Raw genomic sequence first — 22,640 nt, forward strand, 5'->3', positions numbered from 1 at the left:
GGGTTAGGTAACTAGCCAATTTTAGATTTATAAAGTTAGAAGATGGTGCATAAATTCAAGACCAACCTATACAACAATTGTTAACACACAATGTAATTTAAAACTTGCTTCTACACGTTAACATAATATTTTGTTTTTCACTAACACAAAAAATATTTATTTTATATTTTTTTACGTCTATTATGAGTTAGAGATAATTACGACATATATAAATTTCCGTCTGTTATAATTTTCAACGTATATTCATGTTCATTGGTAAAGAGTTAGGTGGAGTTGTTTCAACATAATAAATCAATCCAAAATTCTAAAAAAAAAATGAATATTATTGGTAAAGAGTTAGGCATTGGTCTTTAGCTTAGGCTTTTCATTGTTGGGTTGAATTAGAAAACAAAAACAGGACCACAAAAATATAAATGTGAAATCATTCACTCCATGCATTTAACTACACGTAAAAATTGGCTTTGTTAATGCCCACTACTGCAACCTTTATGGATTCTAACTTACTACATTTAGAATTAAAACTCAAGTTTGAAACATTTATACAAAATGAATTATTATATATCTATATAATAAGTTTTTGTTCACATTTGTGAAGAATGTGATGACTAGGTTTGTATCTGAATGGGAGGGTATACGTGTCTTTGATTGTGCGTGTAAATTATGATATGTATTAAATTGTATTGTATTTTTATGATTGAAGTTTTGTTGTTTTATTAAGAACGAGTATCCCGAATTGAATTTCGCATAAATAATGTCTCATCACTTAAAGTGATATCTAATTAGTTTTTAATATTACACTTATTAATCATCGTTGTTCAAAAACAAATATTTTGAACACCAAAAGGTATTTCACTAATGTAACATGATATTTATTAAGTGAGAAAACTTTCGTGTAATCGAGGGTGTATGATTACTTGAGCAACAAGTGATTGTGTTATGTTAGTGCAAAATAATAAGTGCATCGGTCACAACATAACAAATATTATTTTCCAGATAATTTATGTAACACATGACAATTATTACAATCCACATCTAAATTAAACATACAAATTCACGAAAAGATAAATAATTTTTTTGTATTTTTATCATATAATTGGTGTGCACCTTGAATTTAACAGAATATTTACAGTTGTAAAAATTATATTTTATCCAATTAATTCTTATGCATGCACATATATCTCGATTATAATTTTAAGTCAAAATCAATTCACAAATGTATTCAAATCATGTTCATAGTGACTTTGAACCTATCATACTCATGAAATTTCAATTCCTTAAATCCTCAACAATAAAACTTGTATTAAGATTAATAGTCTAAGATTATTAGTGCATAATGTTCTATCCACATATACAAGTTCCATCGTGTATTTAATTATGGTTTTATATTCAAAAGACAGTTTTTAATACGTTAAGAACCAGTAATCAAAGCATAAGTGATGAAGTCAAAATAAATATTAAAAATATAAATCAAATAATAACATTGAAATGAAAAAGCACAAATATGAATATAAAAAATACAAAAAAAAATAATTTATTACATCTAATATCAACAATATATTTAGATCTCCATGGTAAAAACCTATATGAGTTACAAATTGAAGAATTTGAAAAAAAAAACTAAAAATAGGGAATAAACAAGCTTTATCCCAATATTCTTAACAATTGTTTCATGCTTGAATCGTGTCTCTGTTTCACATCTCCATCTTCAATTCTTAGCTTCTATCCCTTTCAACTCAAAATGGAAAAAACACCATAAAAGAAAAAAGGAGACCCACGAAAGACTAGAGAAAGCTTATCAGCGCCTCTAAAGGTCTCTTCCAAGCACTTAAGGTGATTTCTAGTCGTGAAAATAGAGAGAACTGACAAAAAAACCTCGTGAAAACATGATTAAATATCCATATTTCGCACACTGAACCTGATATTCTCGTCTATAGACTCAATTATTGCCCATGAAAACTTAAAAATCGATATCAAAACTTTTTGGAAGAGTAATCTGGTTTGCTAACGAGTTGGCCTCTGCAACATCTAAGGCCCAACCTCAAAAACCCGATGGTCAACTTCATCAGCTTAATCTTAAAAAGTTGGTGCTTAGTCGCTACACACTCAACCTAAAAAAAAATGGTGCTCAATCTCATACATATCCCTGTTAACTTCCTAATTTTACCATTTTTTTCATGCTTTCTTATATTCCATCTTTTGTTAAATCAAAATACTTTTTATTAATTTATCAAATACACTCAATAAATATCAAAGATAAAACAAACACACTCAAATACAAAACAATGAAAAAATAAAATAAATTTAAGGATTAATCAAAATAAAAACTATAAATGAATTAATTTTCTTTACAAAATTTAACACAAATAAAAAAGGTAGAAAATGAATGTGATTACATTACTCATTATTGTATTTATATACAAGATATATGTATGTAACAGAAAAATCTAACCACAAATTGATTTATGTCTATGAATTAAGAAAGATGAGTAAGTCAATAGTTTTAATTTAACATTATGAATTAGATGGAGGAATAATTATTTCAGTAATGTGAACATTAGATTACTAATGGTGAGGGAGAAATATACAAAATAGACAAATTTTATAATTAATTTAATATTTACGTAAAAATTTATAAACATAGCATAACTACAACCGTCTTTTTGTTATTTGTTGTAAAATTGTAGATACTCATAAGGTATTTATATTTTATTTGTTAATAGAAAGAAAAGAGAATATGTGTAAGCAACTTATTTAATATTATATATATATATATATATATATATATATATATATATATTTAAAAAACAAATATTTAATTATGTTAGAGCATACAATAAATTTATTTTTCACCATTTAACTTTATGTAAGAAAAACAAAACCAAATACATATTCACTAAAAAATACAATAAAACTGCAAAATTGATCCAAATTAAACTGAACAAATTAATTTTATTTTAAATTCTGTTTCAATTGAACCACATATAATTTTTACATTAATTTTAAATATATTTTTGAACTGAAAATGAAATAAAAATGCACCACATATACCTTTACAGTTAAGTACACAAGTGACTTAGTCAATTTTATTTATTTTTAAAATGGTTGAATTGAATTCACAAACAAATTTAAAACTATAAAATTTATTTGTCTTTTAAGTTTTATTCTTGAAAACTATATATTGTTTACATTAGTACAAGTCAAAAGAATATTTTATAATTTTATATACAAAAAAAAAAATTGTTTATGCTGTATTGGAGTGTAAACGTGAAAAAAAAAAAAGATAAAAGAAGATTTTTAGAAGAAGAAAGGGTGGTGTGTATAGAGACAATTGTAGTTGAGCAGGATTATCCCCATCACGTTTTTTTTTTTTGTATTTACCTTTGTTTTATTTGAATTACATGTAAAACAGGAAACTGACAAAAATAAAATACAAATAAGAAATTAGAGTGAAGCAAGGAGAGTTATTTTATATTTTTCTTCTGAAATAAACAATGAAAAAAAGTTCTGTTTTATCTTAAATAATAATAATAATAATAATAATAATAATAATAAAATTAAAATTCTTAATTAATGATAATAAAATTTAAACCAATTTATTATAATAAGATAATTTGGCTTTTTATAAATATATAATTTTCTATTATTTTAAAAATAGTTACATCAATTAAATCATTCCAGAAACCATTTTTAGTCTCTAATTATTTTAGGGTTAATTTATTGATATTTCGTTTTTTTTGATAGTGAGGAAAAGAAGGTGAATGTCACCGCTCAGAAAATTGGCACAAAATTTGAAAAACCAAAGAGCGCGGTTTTGTTTCCCTCCAAATTAATTTCACCATTTCCCTCTCTATTTGTCTCTTCCAATCACAATCCTACCATTCTTTCCGATCTAATCATAACTCACCCTTCCCTCTCCGCTGCTCAGAGATTCACTCTCTTCGCAATTCAACTTCTGTCAACAATGTCTTCTGAAACCCTAGAAAACGAGAGGCCACAAGCGGAAGAAGAAGTCCAAGCTGAGGAAAATCACACCGATCAAGAAGACACTCCGGTGAAGAACCACGTGAGCGAAAACGGAAACGTAAAAGAAAAGGACGAGGTAGAAGAAGAGACTGATGAGCGTGACGAAGCGAAGTCTAGCAAGTCACCAGAAGAAAGCGGTTACGCTACGCCAACTAGTAAGAGACCAACTAGGGAGAGGAAAACGGTGGATAGGTACACTGTTTCTTCGCCCGATAAGTTTCACAAGTCTTCTTCTCTCAAAGCTTCGTCAATTGAAAAGGTACATACAGCAATATATGGTCTGTTAATTTGTATGTTTTACTTTTGGTGTTTTTTTTAGAGTTCATGTTGCACTTCTCTGTTGTGTCGAATTAATATAACCAACTGTTGGATTTGATCGTCTGAATGAATCTCTCTGGGTTTCAGGGCAACGGTACGCAGCTCAAGGACATTCCAAATGGTAAGGCCTCTTGTTGTTACATGGATTTGTGAGTTTATGGAGTCCCTAGTGCTAGACACCGCGTGCTCTTGTTGATGTGTTATTCTTTCTTCGAATTTATTTCGGCAATTGTATACTGTCCTGAGTTAGTGGATGGAGTAATTTGTAAATGTTGTCAACAGGGTCTTTTGGACTAGGTTTGTGTTTTTAGGACCTGCGTGTTTAATTGGTCACACTGGTCACACTGAGATTTTCTGGTTGAAGAGAAAGTGATCCATGAGAGATGTAAAGTTTTAATGTCTCAAGGGACGGGAGGCAAGAAAGGGGTTAATATTATGAACAATATTACATAGCAAAAATCTTGACTTTTTTCTTCCAATTTTTAACTTAAATGACCAACTTAAGCGTGTCATTCATGGTGACATGTTTAAGGTCTATATTCATCATATTGTGACTATAACTTGGTATCAATCACCGAAGACAGAAACTTCATCGCAACAACCGAGGTGGGAGAAATGTAAATATCATAGCAAAATGACCTGAAATTTTGATACCAAAACCCCAAGGTCACATCCATGGAACGATGACTAGATTAGATTCCGTTATTTTTTGTCACTTGTGCGTTCTCTCCATTAGGTTAATATTAATATCTTCAAAGTAGTTACGTGTCTCATCAAAATAAACACGTATTTCTTCAGTTTTAGGATTCAAGAAATGACTTTGTGCTTGCTTATACCAACTTTGTTTGCATTAGGCTTTTGGCTTGTCTTGTTTCTTTACCTCCCTTTACTGCAATGGCTTCACGTGTGGCCATCTCCATGTCAATAATTAATATTGGTTACCATAGGATTTTAAATGTGCAGGATTCATTGACATTTGTTCAACACTCATCGTCTGACCTCTATGATCTTCCAAGATCTCCACAAACTACTTCCTTTCGTAAACTAGTTTGTTTGGAATTCCCCTGGGGCCTAAGCAAAGCTACTGCTAAGAGCCCAAAATGCCTTCCATGCATGAATTCGTTTTAATGTTTGCTCTGGGCAATTGGATATACAGTTTTGGAAGTTAAATTCATGTTTTTCCGAACTCTGCTAAAGTTTGTGAAGTGTAAGTTTAAACCAGGAATATTCAGGTTGGAAAAATTAAACTCAAGATAGCAAATATTATAGTGTTCATTTAACACAATCTGCTCAATGGATATCACCTCAAATTGCTAAATTTTAATGAAGACACTCCTATGGAAAAGTATGTGTTTCAACTTTCCCTGAGATTACGTTGTTAATTTTCAATTAGATGTGCTTCCGCTGTTTCATGCAATGCAAAATTGAATATCCGTGCTGGCTTTTCTTCTTCTTTAAAGTACGCATTTTGACGTGTGAACGGTGAACTGAGGAATTGCATATTTCAATTCTGCTATGCATTCACTATCTCGGTGGTGATGTTTTACGGATTTCCAAATTGGTAGTATGCTTTATATTCTTTATGCCATGTTTCTCTAAGCCGCGTGTTTATGTTATTTACATCTATACTTTTCAGTGGCTTTCAAGTTATCAAAGAGAAAAGCTGACGAGAACCTGCATGCGCTTCATAAAATACTCTTTGGGCAAAGGGGAAAGGTGTAACTCAGTTCTTCAGATGTTTTGCCATTATTTATTTGACTCTTTTTTTTCATGCCTATGTTTTTATGTTAAGAGACGGGCAGTATAAGACTGGATACTGGCTGTTCATTGAATACTAGTTACATTTTTTGTTTTGTTTAGGCAATCGCAGTAAAGAGAAATATAGGACTGTTTTCTGGCTATGTGTGGACTGACAATGAGGTATGGTTGCATCATATACTGTACTTGTGTTTTATTTCTGATTGTGCAGATAAATCTTAATCGAATTTGTTGTTGTATTGAAAATTTTGTTAGTTAATGTATTTTGGTTAATTGTGCATTTTGCCTTCAAATTTTGAATGCCGGAGTCTGTTATTAACCTGCTTAAACTGTGGTTACGTAATTTTTTTTGGCAGGAAAAACTGAAAGCAAAGACAAAGGAGAAGATTGAGAAATGTGCGAAAGAAAAGTTGGTGGACTTCTGTAATGTGCTTAATATTCCGATAAATAAGACCACTATGAAGAAAGTAAAAATTTATCTAACATTTTTCCATCCTTGTATTGTAACAATTGCTCTTTATAAGCAAGTTATGATCAATTGGCATTTCAGGAGGAACTGTCTGCGAAGTTGTTTGAATTTTTGGTGTCCCCGCATGCTACAACTGATGTTCTTCTAGCCGACAAAAAAATGGTAATTTTGTTCAACATTATTGTATAAGGATAATAATTAATTAAGGTTCTTGTAAGTCGTGATTGACTTTATCCTCTGTTACTAGTATATTCGTGTTATTTTAAATTGTTTATTCCAACCTAGTATCCTTAAATTAGCAAATTGAAGAACCAAGTGCCAGACCTGAGAAATTTGAACCATGTGATTGGAAACTGATTTTGTCTGAATTTCGCCATATTCAACTTGGGATCTCTGAAACCATAATTTAATTTCAACAGTTAAATCAATCAAAATAGCTAGGTAATGATGTCTGCCCTGTATTATTGTAACTGAGTCTTAATTCGTTGTAAAAATATGGTGTTATATGTTCGACCTTTTTTATATTGCCGTGAGTTTTTTCAAGCTTGGTTTTATGTTTCAGAAAGGTAGAAAGCGGGGCAGAAAGCCAACCCCAAACAAATCTGAAACACCTGCCAAGGTGTGTTGTTATACTGTTACTTGAAATTCATTCTGGCTTGCTGCATTAGTTATAACATGCTTAACAATGTTTTTTCTTCTGTTTTATTTCCTTATATTTAATCTGGTTTTAGAAGCAAAAGAAAACCTCAATAGCTCGGAAAAAGCAAAAGCAGTCTTCTGATGTCGAGGAGAGTGATGTATCTGAACCTTCCGAGGCAGAAGTTGATTCTGAGGAAGATGATGTTCCAAAAAGTGAAAGTGATCATGATGACGAAAACATGTCAGAGAAAGAGGAAGATAAAGAAAAGGCTCACACTGGGTCTTCGACGAAGACTCTGAATGAAGACCAAGACGAACCAGCAAAGAAGACTACTACAGTAGAGACAACCAAGAGCAATGAAAAAACTCCAAAAAGATCTACTTCAAAAATAGCTCGTAATGACAATACTTCGAAGTCCAAGCAGTCTACTTCCAATAAACAGAAAACAGTAAGGGAAAACCAGAATTCGAAAAGGAAGGTTGCAGACAAAAAACGAACAGACAAGTCTTCAAAGGCTTTAGTTAAGGATGGAGGTTGGATCTTTCTCATTGTAGTTGATAACATCATCTGTACTAAATCTAATGCCAGTTGCCATAAGTTGTTAGTTGCTCGAAAGTATTTTTGGAACCTATGATCACGTTTGCTCGAGTTTTCCCTGAAAATTTTTATCCTGTAATATAACTGTTTTATGCTTGGACAAATTACATAAAATATGTCAATTTTATATGACTGATAGTTTCATGATGTATACCTGTGCTGTCTTATTTTTTCATTCTTACCATTGGATTCTTATGTCATTGGCAGGAAAAGGTAAACGTAGCGAGAAAGCTGAAGACGGACCTAGTAAGAATGAAATGCATCGAGTGGTAGTTGATATTTTAAAGAAAGTAGATTTCAATACGGTGAGTAATGTTTTTTTTTTCTGCCATTTCATGTGTTTTTTAGCATAATGATTTTTTTAATATTTATTTATTTACATTTCTTGATGCAGGCAACTTTATCCGATATCCTGAAACAACTTGGTATGATCTGTTTCTCTAAATTCTCCCCTAACCCCAATTAAGAAGTGTGAAATGATTTTGTGGACTGGGCTCTTCTGTAATGAAATGTTGGCAGGTACTCATTTTGACGTGGATTTAATGCATAGAAAAGCAGAGGTGAAGGATATAATTACAGATGTAATTAATAACATGTCAGATAACGATAAGGAGGAAACATCAAATGTTGGAGACGATGACGGTGAAGACGAGGCATTGTTGTAGTATCATAGTTTAAGTATCTGGTTCATTCCGCAGCTAAATTCTCTTACCATGGTTATGGTTACGGTGGCAGCCGTCTCTTTCCATAATAGGTATTGATGAATATTTGTTGAGTGGGACCCTTTTCCATTATAGGTATTCTCAACTTGTTGGTATTTCCTAGCTTTAACCCCGTCCTGTTTATTATTGAGGTTACCTCAATTTTACTTTGTATACTGAATAGGTTTTATTTACGTGGGTGTAAACAATATTGCCTTTTGAATCAGAACACCGTGCAATATTTTAATAGCTCGAACCCAGATTATGAGTCTTTCATGAAACTCTTGTGAATTGTGAAGACTTTCCTAATTCATTGCTGATAAGCATTTGAGCCTTATATCTATGGAAAATTGTCTTGATGAACAGCTATTTAGTGCTACGGATTATTTATTGTAGAAATTAAACATTAACATCGTTAAATATTTTATGTGTGATTAGTATTTTTTGTCTTTCTAAAGCAATATCATTAGAATTTGATATTAGTTGGTTCAGAAGAATAAATTATTTTTACTTATACTAATCAATCTAGTTACGTTGACAGAAAACTCTGATTTTATTGTGAACATTAAGAATAAACACAATTCTTTTTGTATAAAATTTGACTTGGCTTACAAATTTCTTTAAAACATTATTTTATTAAAAAAATTAAACGTTTATTCAACTTTATATTTTACTAGTTTAAATATAATTATTTTGTACTGTAATATTTTATTTTATTACGTGCTGTGTGTACAGAGTATTAAATTGCAATATTTACGTATCTTGTTCACTTTTTTAGGGTGTTTGCTTTTAGTATGTTGTTCCTGAGTAATAACTGCTTACACTTGTTTACATAAACTTGGTTATCAAAGTCTCATTATTTTATGTATCGACTTAAGCTCAATTTCTTTTATGTTGTAAGAAAATAAATTATTTTAGTCTCTTAATTTTTTTTTCTTGTACTATATAAACAAGTCTGAAGTGTCATGATTAAATTAATATATAAAATTTCTACAAAATAACATAATTTGAGTATTTTATTGTTTAAATTATTCTTTTAGAATTAAGTTAGGTTCAAACTTAAATTTTAAACTAATATTGAAATTTACTTTAACTATTGTTAGAATAATTTTCAACAATTGATGAAATGATTTGATTAATCCAGATATAATATTAATTACATTATTACATAGATAACTTAACATCCCAAAAATACATGTAAAACCATATATGAGAGTCATCACATCTTAATAATAATACAGATCAGTTCTCCACAGAACGATATACGATTATGGCCGCTAAGCTTTGCCCACATTCATACTTTACCAATCAATAATCACTTCCTGAGATATTTCTCCCTGGAATACTCGTTCATAATCACGCTATTTCATTCACATCACATGTCAAACTCCATTAAAATCAATCATTAACACATTCGACTGAAATACGATCACACTCTCTCATTATCTCATAAATTCGACTGGAATAACACTTCTTAGAAACTAATGTGACTGGGCGTTACTTATTAACTTAAATAAACAAACCACTAAGAGTTCAAAACGGACTTCACGACTAGGCCGAGTACTAAGACTCTAGGCCAAATACCTTCTAAAGACCAACACTGTTTGACGCACGATATTAATACTGATGAGAAACTATGAGTAACGAACGTTATAGAGTTTGAATGAAGACTCTCATTCTAAACCCGCTAATAATATATATTATAGAAAACAAGACCCAACGCTTGGTTTAAGACCGAGCCCTGTAGAAACCGAATACTATTGAACGAGCGCTATTGAGACTAAACACTTGGTCCAAGACCGATCACTAATAAACTTACAAAAACGAAGGAATATATGTGTGTGTGTGTGTATATATATATATATATACACACACACACACACACAATTGAACCATCACTTATTCTAAATGAAAAAGAACGATAACGTTTACGACCGTAAGTAATATATATAACACATTTACTAAGCTGTTTAGGAAGTCTAAAGAAGAACTTAATATAGACGGACGCTCAAAGGGGAACCAGAATGGTTAATACGAACTCTTGGTCAAAGTTTAACAAATCCTATATAGTATTACATGAAAACTCTTAGATTCTATCCCCAAGACATGAAACTCAGGTAACACCATGTACTCCTAAGAAGAATCGAACGCTCGTTAACCACTCTCGACCATATTACCACCTTTACTCAGAATACCACAGTTTGAATATCAAGTCCTATCTCAACTCAATTCATAACATATATCAGTCATCTATACAAACATCCAAACAAGCGGTACGTACATATTTCATATTCATCCAATAATCCAAACAACATATCATGCAAACATACCAACGTTCAAACAAGAATATTAATCAAATTATATAAGCTTCCCTTACCTTTATACGTAACCGAACGCTCAAGGAAGCAGAATAGAGCTCCCATCTACCAAAGAACTAACGTTCAACACTCCCGTTTTAGGAGCACTGAACCAAACAGAAAAACCATAAACACTCAGAATTATACTATCTACTCAGGCGACCAGAAATAGAGGGTTGCATGCAAGACTTAAACGAACGTACTAGAGAGAAAGAAACTCACCGGCTCAGAATCATACACCGACCGGTTTAAATGGAAGCTCTTGACGCCGGGAGTGTTCCAACGGTGCCTGAGAGGTGATCGGAAGAAGAAATGGTTAAGATTTCTTAGAGAGAAGGAGGAGATTTTAGAGAGAAGAAGGAGAAAATGGTTTCAGCAGGGTGGGGAAGAAGAAATGCATGCAGAGAAGTGACACGACATTTGAAATTCGACCTTAAATACTGCCGTCGCCCAAAATAAACGACCACTCTCCTGCAGCCACCTGTTCTCAACTAACTGAGACACTCACTCACTTCTTGACACATGAATCCCACTACTTGGAGTTTTGGATGTGTTTTAATGAGTCTAACAAATAATATAAAGTAAATCAAACTCAACTTTAATCTTAATAAGAAGAGAATATATATATATATATATATATATATATATATATATATATATATATATATATATATATATATATATATATATATATATATATAATAAGAATGTGAGGAAAGAGTACGAAAAAATAAGAAATAAGAAAACAAGTACTAAGAACTTCAAATTCCTACTTTATAAATATAATTTAAAATTGTCTAATCATATATTATTTTAAAACAATTATTTTCTAATTATTTTCATCAAAACGCACGGGTAAGAAGTAAGAATATAAAAAGAGAGGATATTTTTATACGTTAAATTATTAGAATGAAAAGAAGGAAATACAAGAAAAACCTCAGAGGAACAATGGTACTTTACCAAACCCAAAACATCAAGAAAAATCAATTAAAAAATGAGGGGTCATACTGGATAGTCTTCGCAGTTGACTATCTCGTTCCCGTGTATTTGGTCTGATTTAATTTAAAATAATTTATTTAATTCCAAATATTTAACTAGAATCGAGAGTTGGAATGTTCTGTTAATAAAATAAAACCTGAGTCAGTTCAAAATTAATTTATTTTCTTTGTGGAATCAATTTTATATTTGGAACAATCCAACCCTAGATCCTTTGCCAAGAACTGCTAACAAACATCACCAAAAAATTTAAACTAAAACAAGCATGTTCTAATCTACCATATGTTCCTTTTTCATATCGTCGAATCTGTTTCAATAATCTCAATTCACAAGGTTTTCATAATAACAATCAGAGAAAGACCCTCTCGAATATCTACATCTGGTATCAGAAACTGAACATGAACTGTGCCTGTAACTACGAGAACCCATAACACCTTCTTCCGCGGTGCCGATTTCCATCTCCGTCAGTGCTTCACAGAACAATTCAACATGGCAAGGGAGACACAAGGGACCATCGTTTCTATACCCATATTCTCTCTCAGCACCATCCAGAAGCTCTTTGAACAAAGGGTGGTTCGCTATCTCGATCTTGATAACGAATCTCTCTCTCTCGGGTCCAACGTAGACACAAAGACAACCTTGTGGAGCCACACAAGCCTTCTTCCTATGTTGCCTTTCATTTCTCAATCTGCCATAGCTTCCACTTAAGCTGTTCTCCGGATACAATCTCTTGCTTCTTCCCAGTACTCTCTTCCACTTCTTCACAAACTCCATTTCTTACTCTTAAACTATTTCTATATACATACACAAGAAATGTGTTCAACTTTATGCAGAAATATATATAAGCGAGAGATGGAATACTGGGGTGGCAAGAGAATGATGATGAGCTTGTGTTTGTGGAAGTTAAGGTTGGTTTTCTTATATATAGAGAAGTTGGTTCATTCAATGGCTGTCGGTCTTAGTGTTTGTAATTCTTGTCAGTTTGCGCATGCTGTGGATTTTGATCCTTTTTTTTAGACTAAGTATAGCATGTTGTGGCGGAAAGGGAAAGATACCCTCTTGTTTGGACTAATTAATTGCAAGTGCTATGTAAAAATAATTAACATATAAGACCTATCTGCGTGGAAAGAGTCAAATGTTTGATAAGGAGTCTAGTTAAGTTTAGGATTTTGTATAACATGGGTTGGCTATCATTGTCTACCGTCAAAGGCTTTGAATTAGTATTTTATTAATATGGTATTTGGTGAAAGGAAATTAAGTTGTTAATAATTAACACTGCTTTATATTGGGAATACAATATATATTATAGCAGTGAATTGTTCTACTGGTGTGAAATCGCTCGTGGCAGTTTACAATGTAGAAAACTGGTAAGAGGAAAGTCAAGGCTGGTTGGTGGGTGAGAACTGGGAGAACAAGTTCTTACGCCGCAACCTAAGAATAATCAACCCAAAATAAAAAGTAAAAGCTTTCGGATTATAATATTTTTCATAATATTTTCTGTTAAGAAAGTTTATTTTTTGTAATATTTAGGGGATATAGTCACATTTTACATCATTTGATCAAAGAGTTATAGATCGTATCATCTTTCCACTAATTCTAACATGAGAATTTAAGAATGTAAGTACACAATAATATCATAACTTAAATTATTAACATTTACAAAATAAATTTTAACTATTAATCATAATATAATAATTTAATATACAATAATAATAATAATTTTAATTTATTCAATTACAAATTAAAAAATATTTATATTATACTTTTAATACATATATAATGACGAAAAATTTTAAAAATTTAAATTAAAAAAAGGGTTGGTGAACCAATCCATCGACCTATTCTGTAGTAAACGGATTAAAATTTTTAACTTGTTTTCTTATAACGGATTTATCCAATGCACCTTATTTTAATGGGCAAAAACGAAAAAACTTACCTATTTTATCACTTTTTCTTAGTATATAAAATAATTGATACAATATTTTAATTTTTATAGTAATATAATAATCTATAACTAAGTAACAATGACAATATGTTTTATTACATATATAAAATGAATTGAAATTTTGTTTAGGTAAAAAAAGCATATTTTTTTTCCTTTTAAAGTTTAAAATTAGTATACTTTATTTTTAGTTTCATATAATACTTTTTAGCATGTTGAAAAAAAAATTAAACTAATAATTCAAAACGTGACACTAGACATTTGTAATTTTAAAAAATAAAATAAAATAAAAGTCCTTTATCTACATTGAAATTAACAAAATAAATATAATTTAAAATATAAAATTAGTTAAAAATAAAATAGTATATTTTGCATATACACTAAAATTAAAACTTTTATGTTTCATATGATTACAAAATACTAACTTTAGATATTAGAAAAATAATTTAAAAAATTAAATTGAAAACTAGTTCATTTTACACGCAAATCTGTTTCTCTGTATTCTTATTTAATTTCTAAAAAATATTGGAAGAAAGTAAAGTGGTCCCGCAAGTTGTCGTTTCTGACATGTGGTAAACCTACAGTGATCTTATTCCTAACTTTCTTTTTGTTTTAGGCTTATTTAATTTTCAAGTTAAGAGCTAAATTTCTATTTTATATTCAATTTAAAAATTGAAGACATTAGATTATGAAATTATGAAAATTGTGTAAATTAAGTTTATCGTTTAACGATGTTAAACTTAAAAATGTTGACCTGAGTGTAGATGTGAGGTGTGCAAGAAATGTGGTCGTGACAATGACTTGTGGTAGGTTACTTGATGTGGTAAGGAAAAGGAAAAATAACGTGGTAGGGGAAAGTAAAAAAATCTCGTATCAAATTGGGGAAATTAAAATCTAGGATTTCTTTATCTTCAAATGAAAAGATTAGAGAAGTGAGGTCATAGATTGAGGATTTTTGACGTTCTCGAAGGATTGAAGGTGTGGAAGGGTTGACGGTGTGGAAGGACATTGTTGACCGAAAAGGGTTAGTGAAGGAGATTGTTTAGCGAAAAGGATTGACGTTGCAGTGATTGTTGTTCGAAGCGAAAAGGTCCAAGGTACTTTGGCAGTTGGTCAGGTATGCAAGTTTTTGAGATCATCCATACTTCCAATATTGCTGAAAAGTTTGTGGTTGATGTAGAGAAAAGAGATTGTAGCTGTAGGAAGTGAACTGTAACAGGAATACCTTATTGTCATGCACTGACTGCCATGAGGTTTTTAATCATCAATGCAGAAGACTACATCCCAATTTGGTTTAGAACCTCAACTTATGAAGAAACCTACATTCCATTAATTTTCCCTGTCAATGGACCTGAACTATGGGAAATGACTTCATATGTTGATGTTTTGCCTCCTCCGAAAAGGGTGTTGCCAGGTAGACCAAGAAAAAAAAGAAGACTGGAGAGTTGGGAGCAAATAAGGGATGATACACAACTTGGCCAAACTGGAATCCCAAAGAGATGTGACATTTGTAGACAACTAGGGCATAGAAGAACTAATTGCCCTCAAGCACAACACCAGCAAGCAACACCACACTCCATTCAACCAACTGAACAACAACACCGGGAAGCTACACCAGTACCCACTCAAGCAAGTCAGATTACTCAAGAAGAAGACCGCCAAGCTATACCACAACCCACTCAACCAAGTCAAGTTACTGAAGAACCCCTAACCGATCACTCTACAACAACACTTTAAAAATTGTTCAACTTTGACTTGTATTTTGGATATGTAATTTCAACTTTAAGTAGTTTTGCTAAGACATATTTAGGTCATGTTTGACTTTCAATATTATTTTGGATGTGATGTATTTTGCACTATATAACTATATTTTGGATGTCATGCATTATGGATGATCTATGATGTAATTTCTTAAGTGATCTTTAATCATTAATATGATATCATTTTGGAACAATTCTGATGTTTTATCTTCTAAAACTATAACCTGCAATGTTTGCCATGTTGTTAAAATTGATGCTTTGGCACCTTCTTATGTGATGTTTAATGACTTTGTAGACCTTGTCAATATTGATGCTTTCAAAACAGTATTAATATTGATGGTTTGTATACCTTTATGTTGATGAAAAATAAAGGAAGTATATAATTTTATGTGATGTTCATTCACTGGTTGTCAATGACTGGGCAATGTAAATTACATAACATTCACTTGAACAATAACAGAAACAAAATCTCATTACACGAACAATGTCATTACAACCACAATCTTCATTAACTAACAAACATTACATTATAACCCCATCAAAAACCACTAGAACAAAATTAAAACAAAATACATACAAAGATGATGTTAATCAACCCCATCAAACATAAAAACCCCAACAACACCTTCTCCCTTCTCCCTTCTCTGACAAACCACAAGTGATTTTTCCAAACAAATTATCGTCCTGCTTTGCCATCCAATTGTACTATCGCTTTCATCTATGTAATCTTCAGTGCGCCATTTGAAGAAATTACATCCTCGCACTTCCTCGTTTCGACTCCGCTGTTCAAAACATCCAACCGAAAAAATCTCAGGATAAACCGAACTAATGTACCCAAAAAATCAAAACACAACGTACAAAAAATACCTTGTAATTAGGGCACCCCAAAAATGCTTCCCTTGATTCTTTACAGTTTTTGCGACTCTTAATACAACAAGCTCTCCATAGTAGCATATTTGGCTGCCAACCATTCCTCCTGATGAACCACCACGTGAGGTCCCCCATGAGCAAGACAAGCATTGATTCATTGACATTGCCTCCACCAACCACACAATATTGCTTCCTTGACACCTACAAAACCACCTCAATCCCAACCACTCAACTTAGGACACCCACCTCAGAAACAACGAACTTCACAGACTGAGTTAAGACGAACAACTTAGGGCACCCCACCTTAGCTCCAAACCTTCAAATCACCTCCTTCCCCTAAGCTCGTTGGAGATTAAAATGCTGGGCCAAATCTGTATGCATTTGGTTCTTCCAAATAAAAAGGACATTTTCATACCTGGCTAAACCTAAATATGTGCATTTGCCCACGTTGGATAAATAATTTGCCACATCTTTTAACCTTTAACGTTGTTGCTACCACACTAACGGACATGACTTAATTTACACAATTTTCGTAACTTGAAAATTTAATGTCTTTATTTTTAAAACCGGATACTAAATGGAAATTCAACTCTTAACTTGAGGACTAAATAACCAATTAAGGGGGAAAACACATGATTTTTTATTAAGCCTTCTTTTGTGTTTATCTTTTAGTCAACTGTCAGATTTTATTTTATTCGCTTTCTTATAATACAATTTTAATCTTTATTTTAATTTAATTAATTATTAATGTAAAAATATACACACTATTCATATAATTAGATAGGCAATAATATATGTTTTCATATTATTACGTTCAAAAGTGTGTGATCTAGTTTCATGAACTGATATGTTTATTCTGTAATTTTTTGTGAGTCTCTAAATACGATGAGAATTAGCTCGTGTTAAAATGGGTTTTACATATTATTCTATTTAGTTTGATAGTTAGTTTAACTTACAATTTTACATGTCAACTTATATAGTTCAAGAAAAAAACAACAACTTAATTGCTTGTTTTAGCTGAAACTTAAGACAATTTGGCCCTTGAATTATTATTGTCCTTTTTCTTTTAAATATTTTTTAGGTTTAGTTAATTTTTCATGTAACTTTTTTTTAAAATATTAACTTGCATGCTGTGCGAACAACCTGGTATGTTTGTCCATTTATTTGTAGATAAGTTCAATCTTTCTATTTTTTAAACTTGTATTTCCATCCATAAAATTTCTTATATAAAGTCACGTGTTTATAAGAAAGACTGGTTTTGATAATACTTTAGAAAATAAATTGTATTTATTATGTACAATAAACTTAATTGAGAATAGGGGTGATTACTGTACATATTTCACATTCATTTTATATTAAATAAAATAAATTAGATTAAAAATTTAAATTTCATTAATAATATCTAAATTCAACTTTGTATTTGTGCTAACTTAACATGAGTTTAAATTGACTTAAGTTGATATCAACTTAACATGAATTACACTTAATCAAATCAATTTCGTCTATGAATAACTTTTCCTAATATGATCTAAGTTTAGTTTAACTTGATTTGCTTACAACTAGATCAATTTGACTTATCCTAACATAAATCAAACTTAACTTGGATTTGTCCTCGGTTAATTTGAATGGACTTGATTAGAATAAGTTTAACATAGATGTCACTTGACTTAACTTGAATTCAGAGGTATGACCTAAGCTTGGTATAAACCCAACTTCCAAAATTGCTCAACTTGACTTGACTTGATCTATTCCCAATTGACTTGTCTTTATCCAACTTAGATCTGAGCCAGATGTTCGATTCAAGACACAACTGACTCAACCCAATATGACTCTAATTTGACTTGGTTTAATTTAATATAAGCTTTACTCAACCTAACATGAGTTAAGCCAAAATTGACCAGCTTAACTTGATCCTGACTTAACCTAACTTGACTTAGATCAAACCCAACTATACTAACCTTAGTTTATCTTAGCCCAGCTTGAATTTGGCTCGTCTAAGTTTGACTTAACTTGTTATGAGTTTGCTTAACTCAACCTAGTTTTTGCTTGGCTTGTCTTATTTTAACCTATGTTTGCTCTAGTTTTACTTCACTTAAGTGAAATGTGAATTTGCTTGTCACGAGTTTGACTAGTCCAACCTAAACAATAAAAAGCAAATAAAATTAATAAGGTAATTTAAGTTACATCAATCTATATACACAACATAAATAAAAGAAAAAAAGTATAAGCTTCTCTCACTTAATAATAAGTTTATTCATTACAAACATTACATTTCCATATAACAAATAAAGAAGTGAAAAAGATAATGTGTCTAGATTCTAAAGAAGAAATGAAAAAACGAGTTTAATATTTAAAATCTTGAATCACTTTTGATCCAATGACAATAATATTATTCATAAATATATACTAAAATGACCATTTATATTTTTTTTTATCTAATGTCTTATTACCATGTTCTAATACATCTGGAAGTTACAACCTACAATTTACAACCAAACTACAAACAAATTCATTATACAACTATTTGACTTTGAATCTAAAAACATATAACATGTATGTGAACCCAATTTATGGGATTCAACAAACCGTCTCACAGTAATATACTAACAACTTTTAGTCCATAGTCTTGTATGATTCTATCCTGTTTTAGACTCTTCCTATCCTATTTTATATGGATGTAATCTAACTTAAGAATATATAACTTAAATCTTAAATTAATTTTGGATTTTCAAAATTAAAAAGAAAAAAACTATCCACCTTACATGAATCCAAATTCAATTGAATTAAAAATTAAAAAAAAATACAAATTAAGATTTAAAATAAATGTATTTACTTTTAAAACAATATGTATTAAATTATAAATTAGATTAAGTGATCTTAATTTTTTTAACATAACAATTATGAAAGTATTTATATTGTTTAACGAATTTACCTGTATGGAATGTGAAGAGTTAACACTTCAAACTTTCTGTCTGCCACGGGTATCTTTTTTCTATAATCTCTTCATCCTATGTTTATGTTACTCAATGATGTGAAAAGACCTCGTGTCTATAAATCATTGCACGTGCCCATTTACTTTGAATATGTGGAGAACAGTGATTTAAAACATTTAATAAGTTTCGCTTAAAGTCCTAATATTTAATAGCAGTAAAAGTGCAGATAAAAAAATACTAATCAAATTAAAAACTAACAGTCAATTTTCACCATCTTGTTTATATTTTGTTGTTAATTAATTCTCTATAATAAATTTAACTTTAGTTGTTTGTATAAAATATCCACTTGTTTTGGTAGTCTGGACAAATTCCATATATGGTCATTTAATGACTCTACCTTTCTATATTTAAAACCTTTAATTAAAATATATTTATGACCTTATAATCATTTTCACTTCTAGAAATAAAAGATTTTGGTTTCACCGAATATATGCATTCCTACCTACTATCGCTGACCAAAAAGAAAAAGAAAAGACATCTAGAAGCTTTTCAAAATAAAATAATTAAAAAGAAAAAAAAATCGTGACTTTAATGCCATGGGAAAATCCCACAAATGGTTATTAAATAAAAAAATGTTTTTTGTATTTTAAACACACAGTTTAGGAAAATATAAGGTGTAATCTTATAAACAATTGACTTTTCAGGTTAAGAAACTGAATTTGAAGGGGTTGGATGGATTGGTAAAAAAATTTCTTTCCTATAACTGTAATTCTCACACAATTTTTTAAGGTCACATTATTTGGCTTTCTACATAGACTTTTGAACTCAATTTAAAAAAAAAGAATTTACAAGTTATTGTATCTATTAATTGTTTTTTTACTCAATATTAAACTTAAATCTAGACTTCAATTCCAAACAAATAATTACTAATTTTCACACACAATTTTGAACTACTTGCAACATTTAAATAAATGGAGTGGTTCACTTGCCCAAATAATAATCTAGAAATAAAAGAGAAATTTATCAAATTAATTTTTTTTTACTTCCCTTACTAGTTATTAAGATAAATTTTCTTGAACTAAAATTATTAAAAATATATATACATATACCAAAATATTTTTTTAACCAGGTAATTAATTATGTGAATCTTTTTTCTAAAATAAAATGTTAGGTCATTGAATTAATTCATGACTATGTACGCGTCTCCAACCACACGATATGCTCACACTCATCAGGTTTTGATTTCAATATGCAATAATTTGAAGGAAGAAAGATACAATTGTGGGACATGAACTTATGACCAACAGTTTTATATTGGTGGTGTTCAATACTGTTTAATGAGTATGTTTAATCTTGTTTTACTTATAATTATAGTTACCAAAAGCATCTATAACTTTATTTTATTATTTTATGTTATCTAATTAATAATGACATACTATTTAAATTTAATATAAAATAAATGTAAATACTCACATATTTTATTTTTAAAATTAACTATTCATAAATTCAATAAAATTATATGTATTTTAATCTAATAAAAATGTAAATACACATACTATGTATTTTCATTACAAATGATCAAGAGAAACTAGGTAGAAAAAATGGATGGAGAAAAATAATGGATAAAGAAATTAGACGAAGAAAGTTTATGGATACAAATAATTGAAAATGATGGGTAGAGACATGAGATGAAAAAAGTGGATAGAGAAAAATAATTAAAAATGTGGGTGGTGAAATTAAATAGAGAAGATGTGTGGATAAAAATAATTAGAAAAATATAAGTGAGAAATTAGATGGAGAAAATAGGTAAAAAATAATAATTAAAAATGATGGTGGAAATTTATATGGAGAAAATGGGTGGTGAAAAATAACAAATGTAGAGAAATTAGAGGGAGAAATAGAGAAAAAATAATTGAAAATGATGGGTGAAAATAATTAAAATTGATGGATGAAAAAAATTAGATGAAAAAAATGGGTTTAGAAAAATAATTAAAAATTTTAGTAGAAAAATTAGATGATGAAAATGTACGATGGGTGAAGAAATTAGATAGATAAAATGGTGGAGAAAAAATAATTAAAAATTATGAGTGGAAATATTAAAAGACAATGTGAGTACAAAAATAATTAAAAATAATGGATGAAGAAAGTGAGTGAAAAAATAATTAAAAATGTTGAATAAAGAAATTAGATGGAAAAAATGAGATAGAGAGAAATAATAAAGAGTGGATGGAGCAAGTAGATGTCTTAATACATATATAAATGAAGTGTAGCTGTTAAAAATGAATTCGAGTTATTAACTGGATAAATAGTACGCATATCAAATAGTGTGTAAAATAAAAATAAAGAAGGAAAATATTAAAACATAGATAATGTTAAATTTTTAGATATTAGACATATGGTAAATATTCACATATTACAATTATAACATATCCTTACGTGCTTTAAAAATAACAATATAATTATTTACATGATTGATTAGTGTAAATTGTTTTATTTAACTATTAATTTTAACTTTGGCTCTTCAATATACCATTGAGATAAATCCTCAGATAACTTTTACTGTTATATATATATATATATATATATATATATATATATATTTTTTTTTTTTTTTTTTTTTCTGACCTGAGTATAATTGTCTCCGTCTGCATATTCTTTTGAAGAGTGAGATAAGGTAAATAGTGTGGTTTTATATTTATTAATGTATTATCATGAGTGGTAATACATTTAATAGGTAGAAAGTAGTGATTTATACTGAGAGAGATGATGTTGAAAAAAAACTTTTAATGTATATATATTACATTAAATTTATTTTAACTAAATGACCTTTTGTTTCTATAATTATATAAGCCGAACTACTAACTCCATTTATTCTTACTTCTACTTACATATTAATTACTATTAACACATTGAGAAAAAAAACAAAGAAATACAAAATAAGTTAACACATTTAAATGTGAGGAAAACCCATATGGAACAATATATCATAAAAAAGACTTTATAATACTACAAACAAAAGCTAACATGTGTATTGTTTAAATTTCACACGATGTACTTTTAAAGTTTCACTCATCATTTCTAGAGAGAGTACTCTTATTACTACAATATTTATACACAATATTTCTAAAAGATTAATGTATTGAATGAATTTATGACACGATCTATTTGTCATACTTATTCATTATCTATAATGTCATGATAAAAATAGGATTAAGATAAAACCAATCTAATTCAATAAGTCATGACAAAATTAACTTCACTAGCTCCTTAAGTATG

At 29.8% G+C, this 22,640-nt stretch overlaps 1 protein-coding gene and 1 pseudogene across 1 annotated transcript; one reads left to right on the top strand and one right to left on the bottom strand.

Moving 5' to 3' along the window:
- Positions 1 to 3,805: 3,805 nt before the first annotated feature.
- On the top strand, positions 3,806 to 8,829 carry LOC124836326 (DEK domain-containing chromatin-associated protein 1-like). Its single transcript, XM_047311472.2, has 11 exons — positions 3,806 to 4,282; positions 4,429 to 4,462; positions 5,978 to 6,057; positions 6,202 to 6,261; positions 6,456 to 6,566; positions 6,650 to 6,730; positions 7,131 to 7,187; positions 7,300 to 7,741; positions 8,013 to 8,110; positions 8,200 to 8,230; positions 8,325 to 8,829. The coding sequence occupies exons 1-11, from the start codon at positions 3,962 to 3,964 to the stop codon at positions 8,468 to 8,470; spliced, it is 1,461 nt and encodes a 486-aa protein (XP_047167428.1). The 5' UTR covers positions 3,806 to 3,961; the 3' UTR covers positions 8,471 to 8,829.
- Positions 8,830 to 12,008: 3,179 nt separating this feature from the next.
- LOC124836283 (auxin-responsive protein SAUR71 pseudogene) lies at positions 12,009 to 13,106 on the bottom strand (annotated as a pseudogene).
- Positions 13,107 to 22,640: the final 9,534 nt, after the last annotated feature.

The sequence above is a fragment of the Vigna umbellata genome, chromosome 1 (assembly GCF_029865625.1).
Source record: "Vigna umbellata cultivar VRB3 chromosome 1, Vumbellata_1.0, whole genome shotgun sequence".
Lineage (NCBI taxonomy): Eukaryota > Viridiplantae > Streptophyta > Magnoliopsida > Fabales > Fabaceae > Vigna > Vigna umbellata.